This window comes from Mytilus californianus, unplaced genomic scaffold, assembly GCF_021869535.1.
Source record: "Mytilus californianus isolate M0D057914Y unplaced genomic scaffold, xbMytCali1.0.p SCAF_2, whole genome shotgun sequence".
NCBI classification, from domain to species: Eukaryota; Metazoa; Mollusca; class Bivalvia; order Mytilida; family Mytilidae; genus Mytilus; species Mytilus californianus.
In genome coordinates this window covers 9,308,863-9,332,176 of record NW_026262668.1, presented here as the reverse complement: position 1 = coordinate 9,332,176, position 23,314 = coordinate 9,308,863, and the positions used below count along the sequence as shown (strand labels likewise).

At 32.0% G+C, this 23,314-nt stretch overlaps 1 protein-coding gene across 3 annotated transcripts in view; it reads right to left on the bottom strand.

The window, feature by feature from the left end:
* Positions 1-3,432: 3,432 nt before the first annotated feature.
* Positions 3,433-23,314, bottom strand: part of LOC127727866 (medium-chain specific acyl-CoA dehydrogenase, mitochondrial-like) — a 37,822-nt gene continuing 17,940 nt past the window's right edge. For all 3 annotated transcript variants that reach the window (XM_052235001.1, XM_052235002.1, XM_052235004.1), the window contains 8 exons: positions 22,313-22,393; positions 20,703-20,942; positions 20,299-20,370; positions 19,052-19,120; positions 8,059-8,154; positions 6,124-6,300; positions 5,136-5,207; positions 3,433-3,979 (listed from right to left, as the gene is read on the bottom strand). In XM_052235001.1, the coding sequence (XP_052090961.1) occupies positions 3,905-3,979; positions 5,136-5,207; positions 6,124-6,300; positions 8,059-8,154; positions 19,052-19,120; positions 20,299-20,370; positions 20,703-20,942; positions 22,313-22,393 (882 nt within the window). In that variant the 3' untranslated portion in view covers positions 3,433-3,904. The remainder of the gene's footprint in view (positions 3,980-5,135; positions 5,208-6,123; positions 6,301-8,058; positions 8,155-19,051; positions 19,121-20,298; positions 20,371-20,702; positions 20,943-22,312; positions 22,394-23,314) is intronic.

The following is a 23,314-nucleotide window of genomic DNA, read 5'->3' as shown; positions in this document are numbered from 1 at the left end:
ACTATGAACTAGACCTAATCACAAACTAATACATTGTTGACGCCGCCGCCGCCACGGCAAACAGCATACCTGTGTCTTGCTTTTTGACTCCGTCAAGGCGAGACAAAAAACCAAACATATCTCTGTGTCAACAGTTTATTATATTATATCAAAACAAGATATTGACATTCTCTCAACTGATTATTCTGAATATTTTGTTTCCATTTATATTCAGGTAATGTATAAGTATGTCCCAATTCAAAATTATTATACTAGTATTCAGAAGATTGATAAATTGATTGATTGGTTGATTGATTGGTCATTAGACAAACTTGAAATATGAAAAGACCAAAATGAAACTGAGTCATGTTGGTTGGTATGGTCATCATCAGGTATATCTTGGTCCAACATGACAGTTATGTTGGGCCACCATCAGACATACACTGGACTAATGTAAATAAAATGCTTCGCTGGGGCGCAGCTTGATACGACTGCAGATGTCGAACCCTGAACAGTTGGGGCAAGTATGGACACAACATTCAAGCTTGATACAGCTCTGAATTTGGATTGTTATTAAATATTTGACACAGCATAGGTTTCTGACACAGAAAGAATGTGGTCTAAGAACTTGAATTTTTTTAATTTACCTATTATGGTCCAATGTCTAAAATCAAAATACATGGTTAGATTCAGCATATCAAAGAACCCCATATATTCAATTTTTGTTAAAATCAAACAAAGTTTAATTTTGGACCCCAACTTGGACAAACTTGAAAACTGGGCCCATAATCAAAAATCTAAACACATGTTAAGATTCAGCATATCAAAGAACCCCAAGAATTCAATTTTTGCTAAAATCAAACTAAGTTTAATTTTGGACCCTTTGGACCTTAATGTAGACCAATTTAAAAAACGGGACTTAATATTAAAAATCTAAATACACGGTTAGATTTGGAATATCAAAGAACCCCAATAATTCAATTTTTGATGAAATCAAACAAAGTTTAATTTTGGACCCTTTTGACCTCAATATGAACCAATTTGATAGCGGGGCCCACAAATAAAAAATCTAAATTCATGGTTAGATTCAGCATATCAAAGAACCCAATATATTCAATTTTTGTTGAAATCAAAAAAAGTTTAATTTTGGACCCCAACTTGGACCAACTTGAAAACTGGGCCCATAATCAAAATTCTAAACACATGTTTAGATTCAGCATATCAAAGAACCCCAAGAATTCAATTTTTGTTAAAATCAAACTAAGTTTAAATACTGGACCCTATCTTAGACCAACTTGAAAACTGGGCCCATAATCAAAAATCTAAACACATGTTTAGATTCAGCATATCAAAGAACCCCAAGAATTCAATTTTTGTTAAAATCAAACTAAGTTTAATTTTGGACCCTTTGGACCTCAATGTAGACCAATTCAAAAAACAGGACCCAAAATTAAAAATCTAAATACACGGTTAGATTTGGAATATCAAAGAACCCCAATAATTCAATTTTAGATGAAATCAAACAAAGTTTAATTTTGGACCCTTTTGACCTCAATATGAACCAATTTGATAACGGGGTCCACAAAAAAAAAATCTAAATACATGGTTAGATTCAGCATATCAAAGAACCCCATATATTCAATTTTTGTTGAAATCAAACAAAGTTTAATTTTGGACCCCAATTTGGACCAACTTGAAAACTGGGTCAAAAATCAAAAATCTAAATACATGTTTAGATTCAGCATATCAAAGAACCTCATATATTCAATTTTTGCTAAAATCAAACAAAGTTTAATTTTGGACCCTTTGGACCTTAATGTAGACCAATTTGAAAACTGGACCCAAAATTAAAAATCTAAATACACTGTTAGATTCGGCATAACAAATAAATAAATGTGATCAAAGATTTTACAAATCTAATGTGCCATACTGTGCAATTAAAGATTACTTCTTGAAATTTTTCAATATTTGAAATTTGAAAAAAAAATAATATTTGAAGAATAATTCTTTTTAATTTCTGAAATCTGAAATGAGAAAAAATTGACCCCCCACAATTTCTTTTTATCCCTCCCCCCTTTTTTCCCCCAAAAATTTCTTTCCCTCGAGATATGGTCATAACCTCAATTCAAATTTCCAATGGAGTTGGCAACCATAATTACCCATTTAAATTTACCATAGTGCTATCTTAATCTATTTTATAATAGAATTAAAAATAAAGTGTCAAATCTTTCATATGGATTTTTTTGTAAAAAAAAATGATGCAACATTTGCAGATATTTTTACTGGTCTTCCTTTATAAATATGCATTTCTTTAAACATAATTTAAAAGCAGTGTAAGGGAAGTAACCAAAAGGTTGTATTTGGATTACCTCCCTTACACTGTTTTAAATTATCTTTATTGTTCATTAACCATTACTTTTATACATAATTTAAAAGCAGTGTAAGGGAGATAATTTCAATGATGTATTTGATTTATCTCCCTTACACTGCTTTAAATTATGTGTTGTACTAAAGTATTTGTCCATTAACCAGGACAACCTTGTTTTTCCCCCTTTTTTTGCCCCTAATTCCTAAACGGTTTGAGCCATAACCCCCCAAAGCAAATCCTAACCATCCCTTTGTGGTATGGAAACTTGTAGTATAATTTCAGAGAGATCCATACACGGTTCCACAGTTATTGTCTGGAAACTAGAAAATGCTTATTTTTGGCCCCTTTTTGGCCCCTAATTCCTTAACTGTTGGTACCATAACCCCCAAAATCAATCCCAACCTTCCTTTTGTGGTATTTAATCTTATGGTCAAATTTCAAAAAGATTCATTCACTTAAACTAAAGTTAGAGTGCGAAAACCAATGTGTATTCGGACGACGACGCCGGACGACGACGACGACGCCAACGTCATACCAATATACGACCACAAAATTTTTTTGGGGTCGTATAAAAACTTGTCAAGTGGTCTAGATAGTTACTGTATCTGTACACACCACATCAACCTATCACCACTAAGCTAGGACCTTTTGACTCAGCATGGTAGTTTGCAAAAATTTTAATGTTTATTTAACCAACTGCTATATGACAGAGCATAAAAGGAAGTCATTTATCCTCCAACAATAAAACTGACCAACATGAAATTCTATAAATGTATAAAAAGTGGAATATAATACCAACAAACAAATAAAGTCGTTTGTTGCTGTAAATAATATTTTTTTTTCATTCATTGTTTTGTACATAAATCAGGTCGTTAGTTTTCTTGTTTGAAATGTTTTACATCTGTCATTTCGGGGCCTTTTATAATTCAGGGTCTTTTATAGCTGACTATGCGGTATGGGTTTTGCTCATTGTTGAAGTAATGTTAACTTTTATGTCATTTAGTCTCTGTTGGAGAGTTGTCTCATTGGCAATCATACCACATCTTATTTTTTATATAAAAAAAATTAACAAGAATACAAAGAAATTACATAAACACCAAACCAAAATTATATTTCAACAAAGAACCAAGTTAAATACCAACAAATTAGCAAATATTTATCACCTTAGATATAAATTATATTTAAATACCAATTAAAATAGGTATAATCTGGCATTAATTTACCTGTGAACGAAACAATTTTGTTTTCCATTGAAGAAATAAAAAAAAAACTATGTTTATACTGTATGTAAATATTTATATTAAATAAACTATTTTACTAAAATGATACTGTATAAATAAGAGATATGTTTTGTTCATCTGTTGCAATTACCATGCAATTTGTTTTGTTATCAATTCAAATCATGCTATACATTTAAAATTAATCAGCATAATAAATAAACAGTTTAATATCTGGTCTCATCCCTATCTTTTCCATCAAATATTTCATAAACTTTGTTCTTTATGGAAATAAGTAAATGACAATCACAGTAAGAGTCATTTTGATTCCCAGAGATTATTATCCTTGTGCAGCTTTGGTTAGGTGTTCCCTGGAAATTATAATACGCTGGATCTGTGCTGTACCCTCATAGATCTAAAAAAAAAAAACAACAGGTATTTAGACTGATGTTACTTAACAGATCATATGCTATCGAGTCAAAGTCTGTATCAGGAAAACTATGAGATTTTGTTCATTTTACAAATTCTTTATCATTAAAAAAACATTTAAGTAGAATATACTTTTTCTCAAAAACAAACCTAACCATAAATCAGTTTCCACCTCAATTATGTTTAGAATCTTTGGTAATCATGGTTTCAAGATTTCAGAATTATATATTCTAAAACAATTGGTATCCTGCATGTACATATGAATAAGAAGATGAGTGCCAATTAGACAACTCTACATCCAAGTCACAATGTATGAAAAGTTAACAATTACAGGTCAAAGTATGGCTTCCAACACAGAGCCTTGGCTCACACCGAACAGTAAGCTATAAAAGGCTCCAAAATGACTTGTGTAAAACAAATCAAACAGAAAAACCAACAGTCTAATCTATATAAAAACGAGAAATAAGAAACACCTATGAACCACACCAACAAATGACAACCACTGAACAACAGGCTCCTGACTTAGGACAGGTGCTTAAAAATGCAGCGGGGTTAAATGTTTTAACAGGCAACCTTTATCCTAACCCGAGACAGTAGTGTAACATTACAACATAAAAAGACACACTATAAAATATCAATTGAAATGGCTTAACTCAATCAAAAAGACATTTAAATTAAAACAAGTAATTTTTTTTAATTGGTTTTGGTTAAGTCATTGCATGTTAGAATTTTTCATCATGAGAACTTGGTGGTCTTGTTGTAGAATGTTTGTTGCTCATATGGTAGGTCTTGTGTTTTATTCCTGGCAGGGTCAAAACCTTACCCTTTAAAATGGGTATTTGCTGCTACTCAACAAAGTACACAACATATTGGAGAAAGAGCAAAGATTGGTCATGTCTTCCAAGACTGTTACCTTATGAACTGGCACCTTAAAATATATGGCTAAGCAACTTAAAATGTCCGTCTAGTACAAAGTAGGGTTCATATTCATAATGATTAGCATGTTCTCATTCAGATATGTATGTAATATTTACCACTGGAATTTAACACTAGCATCCATCATCATTCATTATATATAATTATTTCTCTTCCTTTATTTTATTTTGCATTTTTTCTGTTTATATATTTTTAGATGCATTTACCTGATAAATTTTAGCATCTCTCATCAATTTCTCCACTGGATATTCAGAGTTAAATCCATTTCCACCAAAAATCTAAAGAAGCAGGAATATTTATAAAAACATAGGGTAATTTATGTGAGGTTCAAAGAAAATTGTGACAGAACAGAAGGATTGCTTAGGTATTTTATTTTCCGTCACTGTTATTGCTAAGGTATTGTAACTGTCATTGGTAAGGTATTTTATGTTTTGTCACTGTTATTGCTAAGGTATTTTATTTTTGTCGCTGTTATTGCTAAGGTATTTTATGTTTTGTCACTGTTATTGCTAAGGTATTTTATGTTTTGTCACTGTTATTGCTAAGGTATTTTATTTTTTGTCACTGTTATTGCTAAGGTTTTGTCACTATTTTTGGTAAAGTATTTTATGTTTTGTCACTGTTATTGCTAAGGTATTTAATGTTTTGTCACTGTTTTTGGTAAAGTATTTTATGTTTTGTCACTGTTATTGCTAAGGTATTTTATGTTTTGTCACTGTTATTGCTATGGTATTTTATGTTTTGTCACTGTTATTACTAAGGTATTTAAGTATTATTTTATGAATACACTACATTGGTTCTCTAAGGCTCTGGCAGTATGTTATTATCTTACTTTCACCTTTAAAGAACATTATCTGATTGTTTACTGTATATATTTTTGGATTACTAGTATATCTTCTACGGGTATCTCCATATCTTTTCATTTCAATAGTGCTAAATCTATTCTGTTTTCTTGTACTGTGGATTCATTATTATAAGTTGGATACCAATTTTCGTGGATTTCGTGGGTATAGGTAAACCACGAAATCAAATGTTCAACGAATGACAAATTTCCCACAGGCTTGTATGCAGACTTTGGCAAAACAACGAAATTAAACATCCACGAACATGTAAGTTTTCCTTAATCCACGAAAATTGGTACCCACGAAAATAAATGAATCCACAGTATTAGGACAGATTTTATGAGCTTTGTACCTGAACAGCATCTGAAGCAGTTTTGTTGGCCACATCACCAGCCAGACATTTGGCTATAGAAGCATAGTATGTATTTCTTCTTCCCTGATCAATCTCCCAGGCTGCTCGCTGGGTTACCATTCTGGCTGATTCTATACCAATAGCCATATCAGCTAACATGAAAGCTACAGCTTGGTGCTAGAAAAAAGAAGTAAAATTTGGACTTACAGTAGATGAAGAACAATAATTTTCAAGCACTTTTCTCTTACTGTCTGAAAGATGATGATGATGGATGGCTGCTAAACGTCCAGTGGCAAATTAAATGCATATTCAGGACTAGAACATGTTAATGTTATATGAACAATCCTGCTTTGTACTGGACCGAAACACTGAACCTGATTTTTAATGTGCCAATTCACAATGTAACAGTAGGCAGGAAAACATGTGACCGTTCGGGGACACATTATTCAATCATGTGTGATCGTTTGCAGTATATTCGGGGACACATTATTCAATCATGTGTGATCGTTTGCAGTATATTCCTGGAAAAACCTATTTTCCATCATCAAATAGAAGTTGAAAATGCTTGTAAATGATTCAAGAACACTTCACAAGTGTTAAATAAGTCAAAATCACAAAAAATAAATCGGGAATGTGTCCATGGGACACAGATGATGCCACTGCTTGCATATAATGTTATAAAGGGACATAACTCAAGAACTGTAAAAGTGACACTACCCAAATTCGTACTTAATCTGAGTTTTGTGGTAATAAGCATTATGTATAAGTTTCATAACATGTAGTTAAGGCAAACTTAAGTTAGAGAACGGAAATGGGAATAACTCTAGAATGGTAAAAGTGATGCCACCAAAATTTGAACTTCATCTGTGTTTTTGGTAATTAGCATTGTGCATAAGTTTCATAACATTTGGTTGAGGCAAACTAAAGTTAAGAGAAAAGAAACTGAATATTTCAGCAATTTTTCCATATGTAAAGGGGCCTAACTCTAGAACGGTAAAAGTGACGCTAACAAAATTCAAACTTGATCTGTGTTTTGTGGTAATAAGCATTGTGTATAAGTTTCATATCATTTGGTTGAGGCAAACTGAAGTTAGAGAACGAAAAACCAATTTTGGGATGTATGTATGTACGTACCGACGTACAGATGGACAAATGTAAAACTTAATGCCCCCTCCGCTACGGCGGGGGCATAAAAACAATTAAGAAACTTGTGTATGTTTAAACCGGAAGTTCTAATAGCACTTGTAAATGAAAATAAATAAGGTGAGAGTGTACACATGTATCAGTATGAAACACCAAAAAGGAACAAATAACGGATTACGTTTAATAGTTTATACATCGTAATGTATAAGCTGGTTTTTGTTTCATTAAATTCAAGCAGATTCCGGTTTATTTTAAGCAATATATGCAGTAAATGAAATGAGAAATTTGTAGTGAAGCATTTAATTTTGAAATTTATCAGTTTATATTTGATATTGAATAAAAAATACAAAAAAAAAAATTATTGATGTTGTAATGTTTATGCCCTTTGGGGCCCATAATTGGAAATAAAATATCTTATCTTATCTTATCATATTAATATGGATTATGTAAAATTATTAGTTTTGAAAGTGATAAGAGCAATCTCTACAATTTCAATTACAAACATGTCAGAATGTGAACAAACCTCACGAAATCGATTTTTTTTCTCTTATTTCTTGCTTATCATACTCAATAGTCTGCACCCCTGTCTGGAAGGTTCAATTTTGGAGAATAAAACCGCGGACTATACAAGCCTGAATTCGGTATACGGTATTATATATAGAAACACAAAACAAATGACTTGTTTTTCTTTCCACTTATTCTCATTCATATTTTTTCCCTAGGAATCTTCTCAATTATTCTCTTGTTTTTTAAGAGTTTACACTAATTTAAATACCAGTTAATGCTACCTACCTCACAGATAAGTTTGCCAAAGGTTTTCCTCTCCATAGAATATTTTGTAGCCTCATCAAATGCTCTCTGTGCCAAACCCACAGCACCTGAAGCAACCTGCAACAAAAACAGTTTATATATTACAACACATACATGTATAGGTTTCCAAAAACTGGAATTTTAATTGCTATGCAAGTTAAGCTACATGTATTCTATAAAGCTTAATGACTGACATTTTTTAACAGGGGTATTTATTTTGAACTCCTTACTCACAATCCCAGATGACCTTTGACTTTCACCATCAATGTGCAACTTATTTAAAGATCATTAGTACAGTAGCCAATTATTCCTCACCTGTCTATGACAAATGAGTGATCTCCCAATATCTAAGAAATTGAAAATTGTTTACTTAAAATCAACAATATTTGAAAACCAATAATTGATTCAAAATTATATATATATTAGTCAAAAAAAGAAACATAAATCAACCATGATGTGTAGAAATTTGAAGTAAAGTAAGGTTAAGGTCAAATGGAAATGGGCAAATAACAATCATTGTACAGATCAAATTACCTATTAATCTTATGTTACAGAGATCTAGACCTAATAAATAAAAGTGATGGAAATCACTTAAGGAAAGATTGGAAGAGTAGTTTGAATAACTTCAAATTATATTTGGGTAATGGATGGTAAAATAAACATCATTATCGCTATTTTACGTAATTTTCCTTTGATCTTACTGACTGATAATTTCCTTTCTCAGTACAATAGAGTGATATGAAAAATTATCGCTAGAAACTAAGGGTGCACGTGCCGTTTTCAATGAAATTAACAACGTCGTCATAGATAAAATAGCGATAAACAGATTATCATTGGTCATCTCAACTCGATTGCTTTTCTCACTTTCACCCTACCAGCTCAAGCGAGAAAATCAATCTCATTGAGATGACCGACAATAATCTATAAATATTATAGCACTCTTAGGCCTGAGAACACATTTATTTCGTAGTGCATTTCTTTTAGACAATAAATTCAATTTAAAATAAATTGCTTCGCCAAGCGCAGCTGGATACGACCGCAGAGGTCCAACCCTGAACAGTTGGGGCAAAAATGGACACAATATTCGAGCTTGATACAGGTCTGAATTTGGATTGTAATTAAATATTTGACACATAATAGGTTTCTGACACAGAATAACTCTAGTCAAAGAACTTAGAATTGGTTATATGATTTGAATTTATATTCAATTTTTTGCTTTTGTGCAATACACTATGCTGTTGTGAATTGACCCCCCCCCCTCCCCCTCCAAAAAATAAAAAATTCTTTCCCTCAAGATATGGTCATAATCTCAATTCAAATTTCCAATGGAGTTTGCAACCTTGATTACCCATTTAAATACATCATAAAAGTCTTAAAATAGAACGTTTAAATAATTTCAACTATCAAGATTTGGGCTTAAAAAATTTAAATATTGCAAAAATTTGCTTTTTGAATACCCTCAAATATAATATATTAAGTATTTAAAGCAACTGAACACTCATTTGATTTATCAGATTTATTACAATTGTTCAAAAGTCAAATTTATATGAGCCTGTGCCTGAAAATAGAGATTTTTGAATTAAGGGGGACTTTACATAAACATTAATTTTTTCAACCAGTTTGAAGTTTAAGAAGTTTTTTAACCATAAATTATTCTTCCATATATATTTAATGTACTTTAAATGGAAAGAAATGTTACAAAAATGTGTATAAAATGATCTTAGCTTAGGCCATGTAAGACTGAAAATTGTTTAGAGTCAATTTAGGCCGTAGCACATATTTACATATACATGTAAAAATGCATACAGAAGCTATAAGAAATGGAAATTTGTTACTTTTTGCTCATTTCTATGCTAATATGCTAATATGTCATGATACAAGAAGTTTGATTGCAAAAGGACTCTTGCATTCAACTTTTTTTGCAGACAGTATGGTCTGATGCACAGTTTTTGCACTTTTCAATGGAAAACTTGCATGTAGTTTTAGTCTCAACAGGCATATATTTGAACCACTTACTATCTACAGAAGAAAATAAAGGTAGTATATGAAATGAATAAGGTGCACTGATCATTGTAAAGTGCTTTTTTTATAGATTTAGTGAAATATTTATGATAGACTTCAAATTTTATGTACAAAGCTCTTCACATTTCACATGCTTCAAACAGGTTGTTCTACCAGGGCCATAAATACAACACATTTTGCACATTTTTTTCTGTGATAATCTACTTTTCTCTAGATTCAGAGTTCACAAATGGTTAATAAAATTTGAATTGAGCATGAAAACACAAATATCAAAACATAATAAAATGCTCCGCTGGGCGCAGCTTGATACGACCGCAGAGGTCGAACCCTGAACAGTTGGGGCAAGTATGGACACAACATTCAAGCTTGATACAGCACTGAATTTGGATTGTGATTAAATATTTGACACAGCATAGGTTTCGGACACAGAATGAATGTGGTCTAAGAACTTAAAAATTTTAATTTACCTATTCAAACCATATCATTATTATTTGCTTTTATATATAAATCAGAAATAACCAATTTAAAATGGAAAATTTTAAAGAAAAAAAAGGGAAAAAAAATCCCCCCCCAAATTTTTTGAACCCCCTTATGATTCATCACCCCAAACTCAATCCCAGCCTTCCCTTTGTGGTATGGTACCTTGCAGTACAATTTCAGAGAGATCAATACACTTGAACACAAGTTATTGTCTGGAAACTAGAAAAATGCTTGTTTTTTGGCCCCTTTTTGGCCCCAAATTCCTAAACGTTTAGGGCAATTACCCCCAAACTCATACCCAGCTTTCCTTTTGTGATATGGAACCTTGTAGTACAATTTCATAAAGATCCATACACTTACACACAAGTTATTGTCATGAAACTTGAAAAATGCTTGTTTATTTGCCTCTTTTTGGCCCCTAATTCCTAAAATTTGGAGGCAATTACCCCAAAAATCAATCCCAGCATTCCCTTTGTGATATGGAACCTTGTGGTACAATGTCAGAGAGATCCATACACTAACACACAAGTTATGTCTGGAAGTTACAAAATGCTTATTTTTGGCCCCTTTTTGGCCCCTAATTCCTTAACTGTTGGTACCATAACCCCCAAAATCAATCCCAATCTTCCTTTTGTGGTATTGAACCTTATGGTAAAATTTCATAGAGATCCATTCTCTTAAACTAAAGTTAGAGTGCGAAAACCAATGTGTCTTCGGACGAAGACGACGACGACGACGCCAACATCATACCAATATACGACCACAAAGTTTTTTTGAGGTCGTATAAAAACCTGTCAGATAGAAAGTCATGTTGCCTCTTAAGCATAAAAATGGAAACTGCTTTAAAATGCTTATTTTAGCCGTATAATGCCAATATGGGACATTTTAACAGAATTTCTATCAAATAAAGATGTAATTCCTTTACTTTTATTGATTTTGACAAATTGAAACCAGCAAACCATTCAGGGAAGTTGCTAAAGTACAGAATCTACATTTACTGAATTCATCTCTTAGGCCAAGAACACAGTTATTTTGTAGTGCATTTCTTTAAGACAAAATATTAAATTCAATTTAAAATAAAATGCTTCGCTGGGGCGCAGCTTGATACGACCGCAGAGGTCGAACCCTGAACAGTTGGGGCAAGTATGGACACAAAATTCAAGCTTGATACAGCTATGACTTTGAATTGTCATTAAATATTTGACACAGCATAGGTTTCTGACACAGGATGAATGTGGTGTAAGAACTGGAAAAATTTAATTTACCTATTATGGTGGAATATCCATAAACTAAATTGTTTGTTAATTTCAATATATCAAAGAATATGTAGAATTCAATGTTTGATGTAATGTAATAAAGTTGAAATTTGGACAATTTTTGTTCAATGTGGACCAATTTGGTAACATGTATAAATAATCAAAAATCTAAATACATGGGAGCCCATTTAAATACATCATAAAGGTATTAAAATAGAAAGTGACATCATAGTCATGGCTAAAAATAAACAAAAATCCTTAATCAGCAACATTTAAAGTAATATCTAAAAATAAAATTCCTTTGTAACCATAAAAGCCCATTTAAATACATCATAAAGATATTAAAATAGAAAATGACATCATAGTCATGGCTAAACATAGCAAAAAACCCTTAATCAGCATCATTTAACAGTAATATCTAAAAATGGAAATTACATCATAAAGGTATTAAAATAGAAAATGACATCATAGTCATGGCTAAAAATAAACAAAATCCTTAATCAGCATCAGCAACATTTTATAGTAATATTTAAAAATAAAATTCCTTTGTAACCATAAAAGCCCATTTAAATACATCAAAACAGATATTAAAATAGAAAATGACATCATAGTCATGGCTAAACATAGCAAAAACCTTAATCAGCATCATTTAACAGTAATATCTAAAAATAAAAATTTCTTTGCAACCATAAAAGTAAAATAGAAAATGACATCATAATCATAGCTAAAAATAAACAAAAATTTTTTTTATTGGCAAATTTTAAATGGAGTTTATTATACTAAAACAATAAATTTGCAACCATAAACATGATAAAACTCCATTTAAACACATCATAAAAGTATTAAATAATTCAACTACTTCATAAGGCTATAAAAACAGAAAATGACTTCATAGTCAAGGCTAAAGGTAAACAAAAAACCTTCATCAGCAAAATTTTATATTGGCAAATTTCCAATGAAGTTTATTACACTAAAATTGTTGGCAAATTTCCAATGCATTTATTAACAATAAAGTTATTGGCAAATTTCCAATTTACATAATTTAAAAGCAGTGTAGATGAGATATTTAAATGAGTTTGAATTACCAACCTTACACTGCTTTTAAATAATGTTCTTTACTCAATTATTTGTCTATTAAAATGGAAACCCTTGTTTTTTAACCTTTTTTCCCCTTATTCCTTAAACATTAGAGCCATAACCCCCCCCCTCAAAGCCAATTATTACTTTCCAATGTAACCTAAATTTCCAATATACATAATTTTAAATTTCAATTCCTCATGATATATAACCGTATCATTATTATTTACTTTCATATATAAATCTGAAACAACCATCTTTAAATGGAAAATTTTAAAGAAAAAAAAAAGGAAAAAAAAAAATCCTACCCCCCACACATTTTTTCAACCCCCTTTTGATTCATCATCCCCCACCTCAATCACAACCTTCAATTTGTGGTATGGTACATTGCAATACAATTTCACAGAGATCCATACACTTGAACACAAGTTTTTGTTGCAAACTAAAAAAATCCTTATTTTCGACCAATATTTGGCCCCTTATTCATAAATGTTTGAGCAATTAAACCCAAAACTCAATTCCTACTTTCTCTTCGTGATAAAAAATAACTAACTTAAAATGTAAATTTTAAACAAAAAAAAAAGGAAAAAAAAAAAAATTACCCCTTTTTTGACAAACGCCCCCCTTATGATTCATCACCCCCACCACCCTTTCCCCCCAAACCAAGCTCAATAACAGCCTTGTCTTTGTGGTATGGTACCTTGTAATACAATTTTAGAGAGATCCATACACTTGAACACAAGTTATTGTCTGGAAACTAAAAAATGCTTATTTTAAACCCCTTTTTAGGCCCCTTATTACTAAACGTTTAGGGCAATTACCACAACACTCAATTCCAGCTTTCCCTTTGTGAAATGGAACCTTGTAGTAAAATTTCAGAAAGATCCATACACTTACACACAAGTTATTGTCATGAAACTAGAAAAATGCTTGTTTTTTGCCCCCTTTTGGCCCCTTATTCCTAAAATTTTGAGGCAATTAACCCCAAAATCAATCCCAGCATTGACCCTTTGTGATATGGAATCTTGTGGTACAATGTCAAAGAGATCCATATGCTAACACACAAGTTATGTCTGGAAGTTACAAAAATGCTTATTTTCGGCCCCTTTTTGGCCCCTAATTCCTTAACTGTTGGTACCATAACCCCCAAAATCAATCCCCACCTTCCTATTGTGGTATTGAACCTTATGGTAAAATTTCATAGAGATCCATTCACTTAAACTAAAGTTAGAGTGCGAAAACCATTGTGTATTCGGACGACGACGCCGGACGACGACGACGCCAACGTCATACCAATATACGACCTCAAATTTTTTTTGCGGTCGTATAAGAATCGCACCTGCTATATCTCAAAAAGATTTTTACAGTGTAGTGTACTACTACTAGGAAAAATAATATCAAAGTCTACCAGCTCTAACTCAAAATATGGACAATTCTATGTTAAGGGGGTCTAAAATTCAGTTTGACAGCTTCAGACATACTAATTTTTGACCTTTTTTAACTGGACCAAATCACTACTTAACATAAAGACTCAGCACCCAAATTTTTTCAACATGTAATTTCATCCCCTTACTTATAATTAGTATTTCATGCATAAAATATCAAGAAATTAATTGGGAAAGTGTATGAACAAAATTTGCAAGTTATACACTGTTCACACTATATTCATGATGGTTATTTTCTTATATGCAATGAAATGTTATGTGAAATTTTGTCTATAGTACTGGACAGGATAAAGCTTTACTCATGCCAAGTATTTTTTTATTTGTAACAAAAATAAATTCTGCACATTTTTTTGAAAAGTGCAAATTTAACAAAGACTAATAGGGGAAAATCAATGGTATATTACACTTAATATGGGAAGCTGCACATGCACCTTTGACCTTGTGTGTACTCTCATTTGTTAAAATTTCATGCTATTTAAGTGAAATATTATGAAAATGAAATATTCTGAGTGGATTGAGTCTCAAAAACACATTTTATGAGAAAATTGCCTTGAAATATGACTCTACCATGAATATTAGTAGACAGAGCAAGCCATACTCTGTGTTTTGGGGAGCTTTTTCTGACTTTTTTTCCTCATTTCTTATATTTTGCTATAATAGAAAACTTTTTCTTAAGCAACACTTTCATAAATATATAGTTATTAGTAAATGAAATTATATTTGAAGCAGTAACAACAAATTATTCACTAAAAGGGAAGCTTTTTATGTCCCTCTCTGGAACGCAGTGTAAATTTAAGTTGTACGTAAAGACTTATTGAAACCTCCATGGAGTCAGTAAACTTTTATATGGATAGTTCATTCAGCTTGAATACTTCAATTTCTCATTTATTATCACATTTCTTTCATTAATGAGTGAAAATTTCCCTAAATTTTTTATTTATTGGCCTAAAAAGTTGAAATTTTGAGGAAATGAGCGGTATAAATGGACCAAAAGGGACCTTATTATGAAGACAAAGAGGTCCATTAGTGGTATTTATCATCCTAGAGTCATCTTTTGTATCATATTCAACTGTTTGTTGGCAGATGAGATAAATATTTGATCATTTATTGGTCCACACTTTATTCTATCATGATGCGGCTTGATTTGGATTTTTCGAAGAAATTTTGTTCAAATCGCTGTAGATGTCGTCTTACATTATACCAGATTTTTCTCAAACTATTGAACTGATTATGACAAAACTTGACAGTAATGCTTGAAATAACCAGTATTACAAAGGAAAAAAGTCACATTCAGTTTATTCAACAAAAAAGTCTTCTTTAGGTGTAATATACATGTACCACCAAATCATAGTATGTCACATCTGGTTGCATACGAAAAAGGGTTGAAAAAAAATATTCCCTTGAATTTGACAGTTGCAGGAAATCAATCCTACATTTCATTGCAGTAAAAAATTTCTGAGTCATAAACATATATCTTGGGTGTTTCAAAGCACCATTATTTTTTTATTTGGTGTTTCTATAGAATATTTTAGAAACCTGAGGTTACATGGTTACTAAAGCTTGTACACAGGAAATAAAAAGGTGAAAATTTGATTGGTTAACTTCCATTGATGGTTATTTTCTTATATGCAATGAATTGTTATGTGAAATTTTGTCTATAATACCGGACAGGATAAAACTTTACCCATGCCAAGTATTTTTTTTATTTAAAACAAAGATAAATTCTGCACAATTTTTTGAAAAGTCCAAATTTAACAAAGACTAATAGGGGAAAATCAATGGTGGTATTACACCTTCTTATAAAGTTTATCAGTTACCTTATAGGACATGTGACCACTAGCAGACTAAGAATTATATTGTCTCCAAAATTTAAACTAATAAGGTTGTTTTGGGGGCATGTAAGTTGAAAGTTTGAAAGATAGGTATACTATTTTTCACCTCTAAAAATTGCTTATTGAGTTTGAAAGCAATTATCATGATTACCGGGTATTTGACACTGAAGATTAAAAGTTGTAGAGTGTACTTTAATTCAATTTATAATTAAATATTTTCCCGAAAATGGCATAGAAAATGATTTTTTCAAGATAAACAAATTAAATAAAATGCGCCGCTGGGGCGCAGCTTGATACGACCGCAGTGGTCGAACCCTGAACAGTTGGGGCAAGTATGGACACAACATTCAAGCTTGATACAGCACTGAATTTGGATTGTAATTAAATATTTGACACAGCATAGGTTTCTGACACAGAATGAATGTGGTCTAAGAACTTAAAAAATTTTAATTTACCTATTCAAACCATATCATTATTATTTGCTTTTATATATAAATTAGAAATAACCAATTTAAAATGGAAAATTTTAAAGAAGAAAAAAGAAAAAAAATCCCCCCCAAATTTTTTGAACCCCCTTATGATTCATCACCCTCAAACTCAAGTCCAGCCTTCCCTTTGTGGTATGGTACCTTGCAGTACAATTTCAGAGAGATCCATACACTTGAACACAAGTTATTGTCCTGAAACTAGAAAAATGCTTGTTTTTTGCCCCTTTTTGGCCCCAAATTCCTAAACGTTTAGGGCAATTACCCCTAAACTCAAACCAAGCTTTCCCTTTGTGATATGGAACCTTGCAGTACAATTTCATAAAGATCCATACACTTACACACAAGTTATTGTCCTGAAACTAGAAGAATGATCGTTTTTTTGCCCCTTTAAGGCCTCTAATTCCTAAAATTTTGAGGGAATTACCCCCAAAATCAATCCCAGCCTTCCCTTTGTGGTATGGTACCTTGCAGTACAATTTCAGAGAGATCCATAACACTTGAACACAAGTTATTGTCTGGAAACTAGAAAAATGCTTATTTTTGGCCCCTTATTCCTAAACGTTTTGGGCAATTACCCCCAAACTCAATTCCAGCTTTCCCTTTGTGATATGGAACCTTGTAGTACAATTTCATAAAGATCCATACACTTACACACAAGTTATTGTCATGAAACTAGAAAAATGCTTGTTTTTTGCCCCTTTTTGGCCCCTAATTCCTAAATTTGGAGGCAATTACCCCCAGAATCAATCCCAGCATTCCCTTTGTGATATGGAACCTTGTGGAACAATGTCAGAGAGATCCATACACTTACACACAAGTTATTGTCATGAAACTAGAAAAATGCTTGTTTTTGGCCCCTTTTTTGCCCCTTATTTCTAAAATTTGGAGGCAAATACCCCAAAAATCAATCCCAGCATTCCCTTTGTGATATGGAACCTTGTGGTACAATGTCAGAGAGATCCATACCCTCACACACAAGTTATGTCTGGAAGTTACAAAAATGCATATTTTTGGCCCCTTTTTCCTTAACTGTTTGTACCATAACCCCCAAATCAATCCCCACCTTCCTTTTGTGGTATTGAACCTTATGGTAAAATTTCATAGAAATCCATTCACTTAAACTAAAGTTAGAGTGCGAAAACCAATGCGTCTTCGGACGACGACGCCGCCAACGTCATACCAATATACCACCGCAAAATTTTTTTGCGGTCATATAAAAACTTGTTTTATTGTCATACTCTGATAAGAGTAACCTATATTATTGATTAATTACAGATGAGGATTGCACAATTTTATCAAGTAAAATATAGACCTTATAATTATTTGAATACCTTTTTTATATCCAGATTTAATATTTTGTCTTTTTTTTATATCTGGATTTAATATTTTGTCTTTTCTTTTGAAAACAATTATTCTTGTTAATCCTTAATCATTTTTCTTTCAGACATAAACTATAATATCACTTTATGTAGTATAGATCAAAAGTAATAGGCAATACATAAATCTATCATTTTTATATATATGTACATTTGTGTATTCAATAATGATGTCAATATAAGTGTATTGAGATGAACTGTCTGTTTAGTTATGTAAGACTGAGGATGATTAGTAATTTGGTCAATATGATTGGCACTTAAGGAGGTGGGACATTGTAATCATGGTAATTAAGGCCCCACCTTTTCTCTAATTGTTTGGTATCATGACAGTTGTCAATCAGACTGGTATTGTATCATTACTCTTAAATAAAATGACCAAAATACCCTGCAAATTGACAAAACTTAAAGACATACATACTTCAATGAACTACTCAAAAGATATAACCCAAATTTTTCCCAGTTTGTATGTGCATATTTACACAGACATGAGAATTATGGGGAACTATATTTCAGTGTGTATACATTTAGTAGCTAACCTGTGCTACTTTTTGTTTAGGCGACTGGTGCCTTAGGAAAGATTTGGAACAAGTTCCAATCTTTCAATAAAACCTGAACATTGAACAAGGATTTTAATAGTAAGATGGCTATGAATCTTATGGACAGTTTGCATAGAAGGTATGGAAATATTTAGCAAATGAGTTTTCCATTCATGCATCTCATTGTTTGTTTAGCTTGCTTGTTTATAGGTGGCAACTTTCCAAAATTGTTACTGTGTTTTATAGTCATTTTTAGGAATTTTATGACAGATCTTTGATATTCTCTCTTAAATCTATTCACTACTTTTCTAGACTTGACACATTGTATAGACACCTGTCAATAGTTCATCATATGTTGAAGGTTCAATCCTAGATGACTTTGGGTTGCTGTCCCATTGATATATACTCCACTAATAATATAATACTAAAAATGATTCTATCTATATTTTACAATACAACTCACAGGTGGTCTGGTCTTATCAAAGGCTCCCATTGCTAATCTAAATCCAAGGCCTTCTTGTCCAAGAACATTCTGTACAAAAAACGAAATACACATGTACATATTGAGGTGAACAGAGTTTACTTTGAAATTGTTTGTGTCACATCATTAATTTAACTCCAGTTCTTGAATCTTTATATATATATATATTAGTTTCCAATAAAAACACAATATAGCTGGTGTACTATAAAAGTTCAAAACAAGTGAAACTGTGAGCTACTACTCACTGATGATACCCCGCCCAAATACTTGACGGGAAACAGGAAGTTGTTGAGTGATGAATCTGAAAACGCATCACAGGGTATAGCTGACTTATATAAACCCTGAAACCAAATTTCAGAAATCCTTGTAATGTAGTTCTTGAGAAAAATGTGACGAAAATTTTTCAACTTGGATGTCATTTGTACAATCATGTAAGTGTTCGGTAAACAGGAATTTGTTGAGTGATGAATCTGAAAACGCATCACACAGTATAGCTGACTTATATAAACTCTGAAACCAAATTTCAAAAATCCTTGTAATGTAGTTCCTGAAAAAGATGCGAAGAAAACTATTCATGGGATAGACAGACAGACTGATCGACGGATGGATGGACAGACAGAGGTAAAACAGTATACCCCTACTTTTTTAAAGCGGGGGTATAATAATAATTAGCAAATCTTATTAAATTCTCTTATAGACACAGTTTTAACATATATCACGGTTTCCTAAATGATCATATTGTCGAGACTTTTGTTTTATTCTTTGTATTTTTCAAGGAAGAAATTTGATTTACAGAACAAGCCAAAGATTTGTAAAGTTTGAATAAAAAATAAAGGCTAAACATCTTTTAGGTTTGACTATTTTCTCTACCACATGAACACTTTTCCAGACATAAAAGTGGCATGAGAGTAGTTACTTAAAAAATAAACTAATTAAATACCCTGTCATCAAATCAAAACAGTATATACATATACATTTTTGTACTAACATATTCAATGGTTAGCTGACAGCCAAATTTTATCTGTTTACTGAGATACACAAGAACCAGATATTGATCTCTACTTGAATTGTTTCTCATGTTGGCAACAAAATAATAGTTTAGTTTATAGGCTTCGAGACAGACAAAATATTGGAACGAAAATTTCCCATAAAATATCTGAAAATTCAACAATCTTTTAACCCTATACAAAGTTGCGATTAGACATATCGTAATAAAATTAATAACACACCTCTGCTGGCACAAGTACATCTTCAAATGTTATACCTCTTGTGTCTGATGCTCTTTGTCCCATATTTATTTCCTAGAAAATGTAGAAATTATCCCATATTTATCATCTAAATGAACAAATGAGAAAAGATACAAAACATTAAATAAACTGAAGAAAATTATCATAAAGATAAATTTTTGCTCTCCTCAAGTAATCTTGTATGATATTTGAAAAGAACTGAAAGCTTCTTAACTATTAAAAAACAGAAAGAAATGATCAGATATTATTTCATTTTCTTCATAGAATAACATAAGGTGGATAAATATTTTGAAATCTGCACCATCAATTTTGGCCATTAAATTGACAGCAACTAAAAAAAATTCCTTCACTAGAATTAACCTTGAATTGTCCCTATTGTTACTCACCTTTCTACCCACAGTGACCCCAGGTGAATCCCTGTCTACAATAAACCCTGTAAAGGCTTTGCCAGCCGGACATTTAGGATCAGGATTTGTTCTTGCTAATACAAAATACCAGTTAGCTACTCCACCATTTGTGATCCACATCTTCTGACCATTCAGTACATAGTGATCTCCTTTTTTCTCTGCCTTCGTTTTGATGCCTGAGACATCTGATCCCGCAACTGGCTCTGTTACACAGTATGCCTAAAGTAGAGATAATAAACCAGAATCTATAGAGAAGACGAAACTAAGTGTAGGATACACCTTTAGTGTTTACTTTAAAGCTGAATTAAATACAAGGGATTGTGATACAAGATTTTTATAGTCATATCTGATCGAAATGAGTTCATATTGTTTATATCTACTTTCTTTGACCTCTGATGGATATTTGTTTCATTGGCAATCATACCACATATCTTTCTTTTTATATCATAAAGTAAAGTTTAGAAAAACAGTCATAAAGAACTCTATATATTGCAAATGACGCCGAAGAAGTAAATTTCTCAGTATTGTCACAATATAAGTATGTCCATTGCCCTTCCCCTACTCTTCTTACAGTCTAGATTCTTAATTTTTTTATGTAATTGGGTGTAAAATGCAAAAAAAAAACAAAAAAAACACTATATTAATTTGATGTGTTTTAAGCACTTTTAAAGGTTCAACACTCAAACCAATAAACATTGGAGCCAAAGATGTATATACACTTAAATACTTAAGAATCTTTATGACAAAAAGGGACCTAAAAATAGTAGGATCCAGTTACACTTTGAACCTGTTTTCTCCGGGCACTCTGGCTTCCTCAACCAATAAAAACTGACTACCATGAAATAACACAATAGTGTTGAAAGTGGCATTAAACACCAACCAATCAATCAATCAATCACTTTGAACCTTAAAATTACCATCTGTTCCACTTGCATTCATTTTGAGTTGACAACAGCTATTTTAAACTCTAAAATTATGATTGCCAGCTGTGGTACAAACAACCATTATTTTGGCTCTTAGTGTAACTATGATGTATGTCTGTTCCAATATCTTGTCTCATTGGACAAGTTTTCATTGTAAATGATCACAACTTTGCAAAATTTCCTTTGAGATAATGCCTACATTGTAGTCCATACTACTACTAGGGGGCGTTTAACCACCTTGCCTACCCATGAGGGTTGCACGGTTGGTAGTGCATTCCGACTTGATCACTATATGTAATATTGACCTCTCTTATAACATTAAAATAAGTGTTTATTTTCTGTTCTGGAAGATGCAGGAACTAGCCTTTCTAATAATGTATCCATCAAAAACCTTCTTATTTTAACTATGATATTCATATTTCTCCTGAAGTTATAACAATTGACTCTTAATTAAAAATTCAGTCTGTGTTTAATATAATGCTTGCATATTACATTTTACAATATAAAATTGTTTAGATTAATGAAATGACATCATACTCAAGATAATAATTTGCATAGTGTTATGTCTTATTTTATTTACACAGTTTTTCAAAAGTCCCAATTATACCCCAACAATAACATTTTCACAGAAAATAAATTGAATAAGAAATTTCTGTTAACACTTACACACATAAGAGGTTCCTCCAACATTCTACCTAAATATTTCTTCTTTTGGTCAGGGTTTCCAGCTAATATCACAGGCATTTCCTGTAAAAAAATAAAAACTACATGTATATTGCATAAATATTGCTTGAGGAACCCAGATAAGGAGAGGGTTCAGCACTCACAAACATGTTTCATCTTTGCACATTCAGGTGCCTCTGCCAAGTCAAGAACCCGTTATTTAATGGTCGCCATCTGCCTTATTTGTTTTTCTTTTGTCTTTGTCTTGAGTTGTTTCAAATTTTGTCATACCCTGGGACCTTGGTCTTTTATAGCTTACTGTGCTGTCTGTGCTTTGTTCTTCGTTGAAGGCTGTACAGTGACCTACAGTTGTTTAAAACCTCGTCCTTTGATCTCTGGTAGATACAGGTAGTTGTCTCTGACATTGCCAATCCTACCACATCTCCTTATTTTTATATCAGGAGTATACTTAGTTGTATAATATATAATATTCTGCAAGGGATAATTTATAACAAATAATGCTTAGCACTGAGGTCCACATGGTATTTAATGGACCAGACAGTCATATACAGGAGAATGTGGACCAAAACCAAGCTTATGTCTTTCAATTGTTGTGAGATAATCCAATTGTTTATAACCTGCCATTTGACCTGAAGGGACACACATTATTGTTACATTGAACTTATCTGATTAAATGTCCAAACAATATAACATGGCTTAATATATATTTATACTGAATCAGAAATCTATTCATTGAATCAAATTTACAATGTATGTTTCAGTCATTTATAAAAACATCAAAAAACAAGAATGTGTCCATAGTACACGGATGCCCAACTCGCACTATCATTTTCTATGTTCAGTGGACCGTGCAGTTAGTGTCAATACTCTAATTTAATTGGTGTCAAAACTCTAATTTGGCATTTAAATTAGAAAGATCATATCATAGTGAATATGTGTACTAAGTTTCAAGTTGATTGCACTTCAACTTCATCAAAAACTACC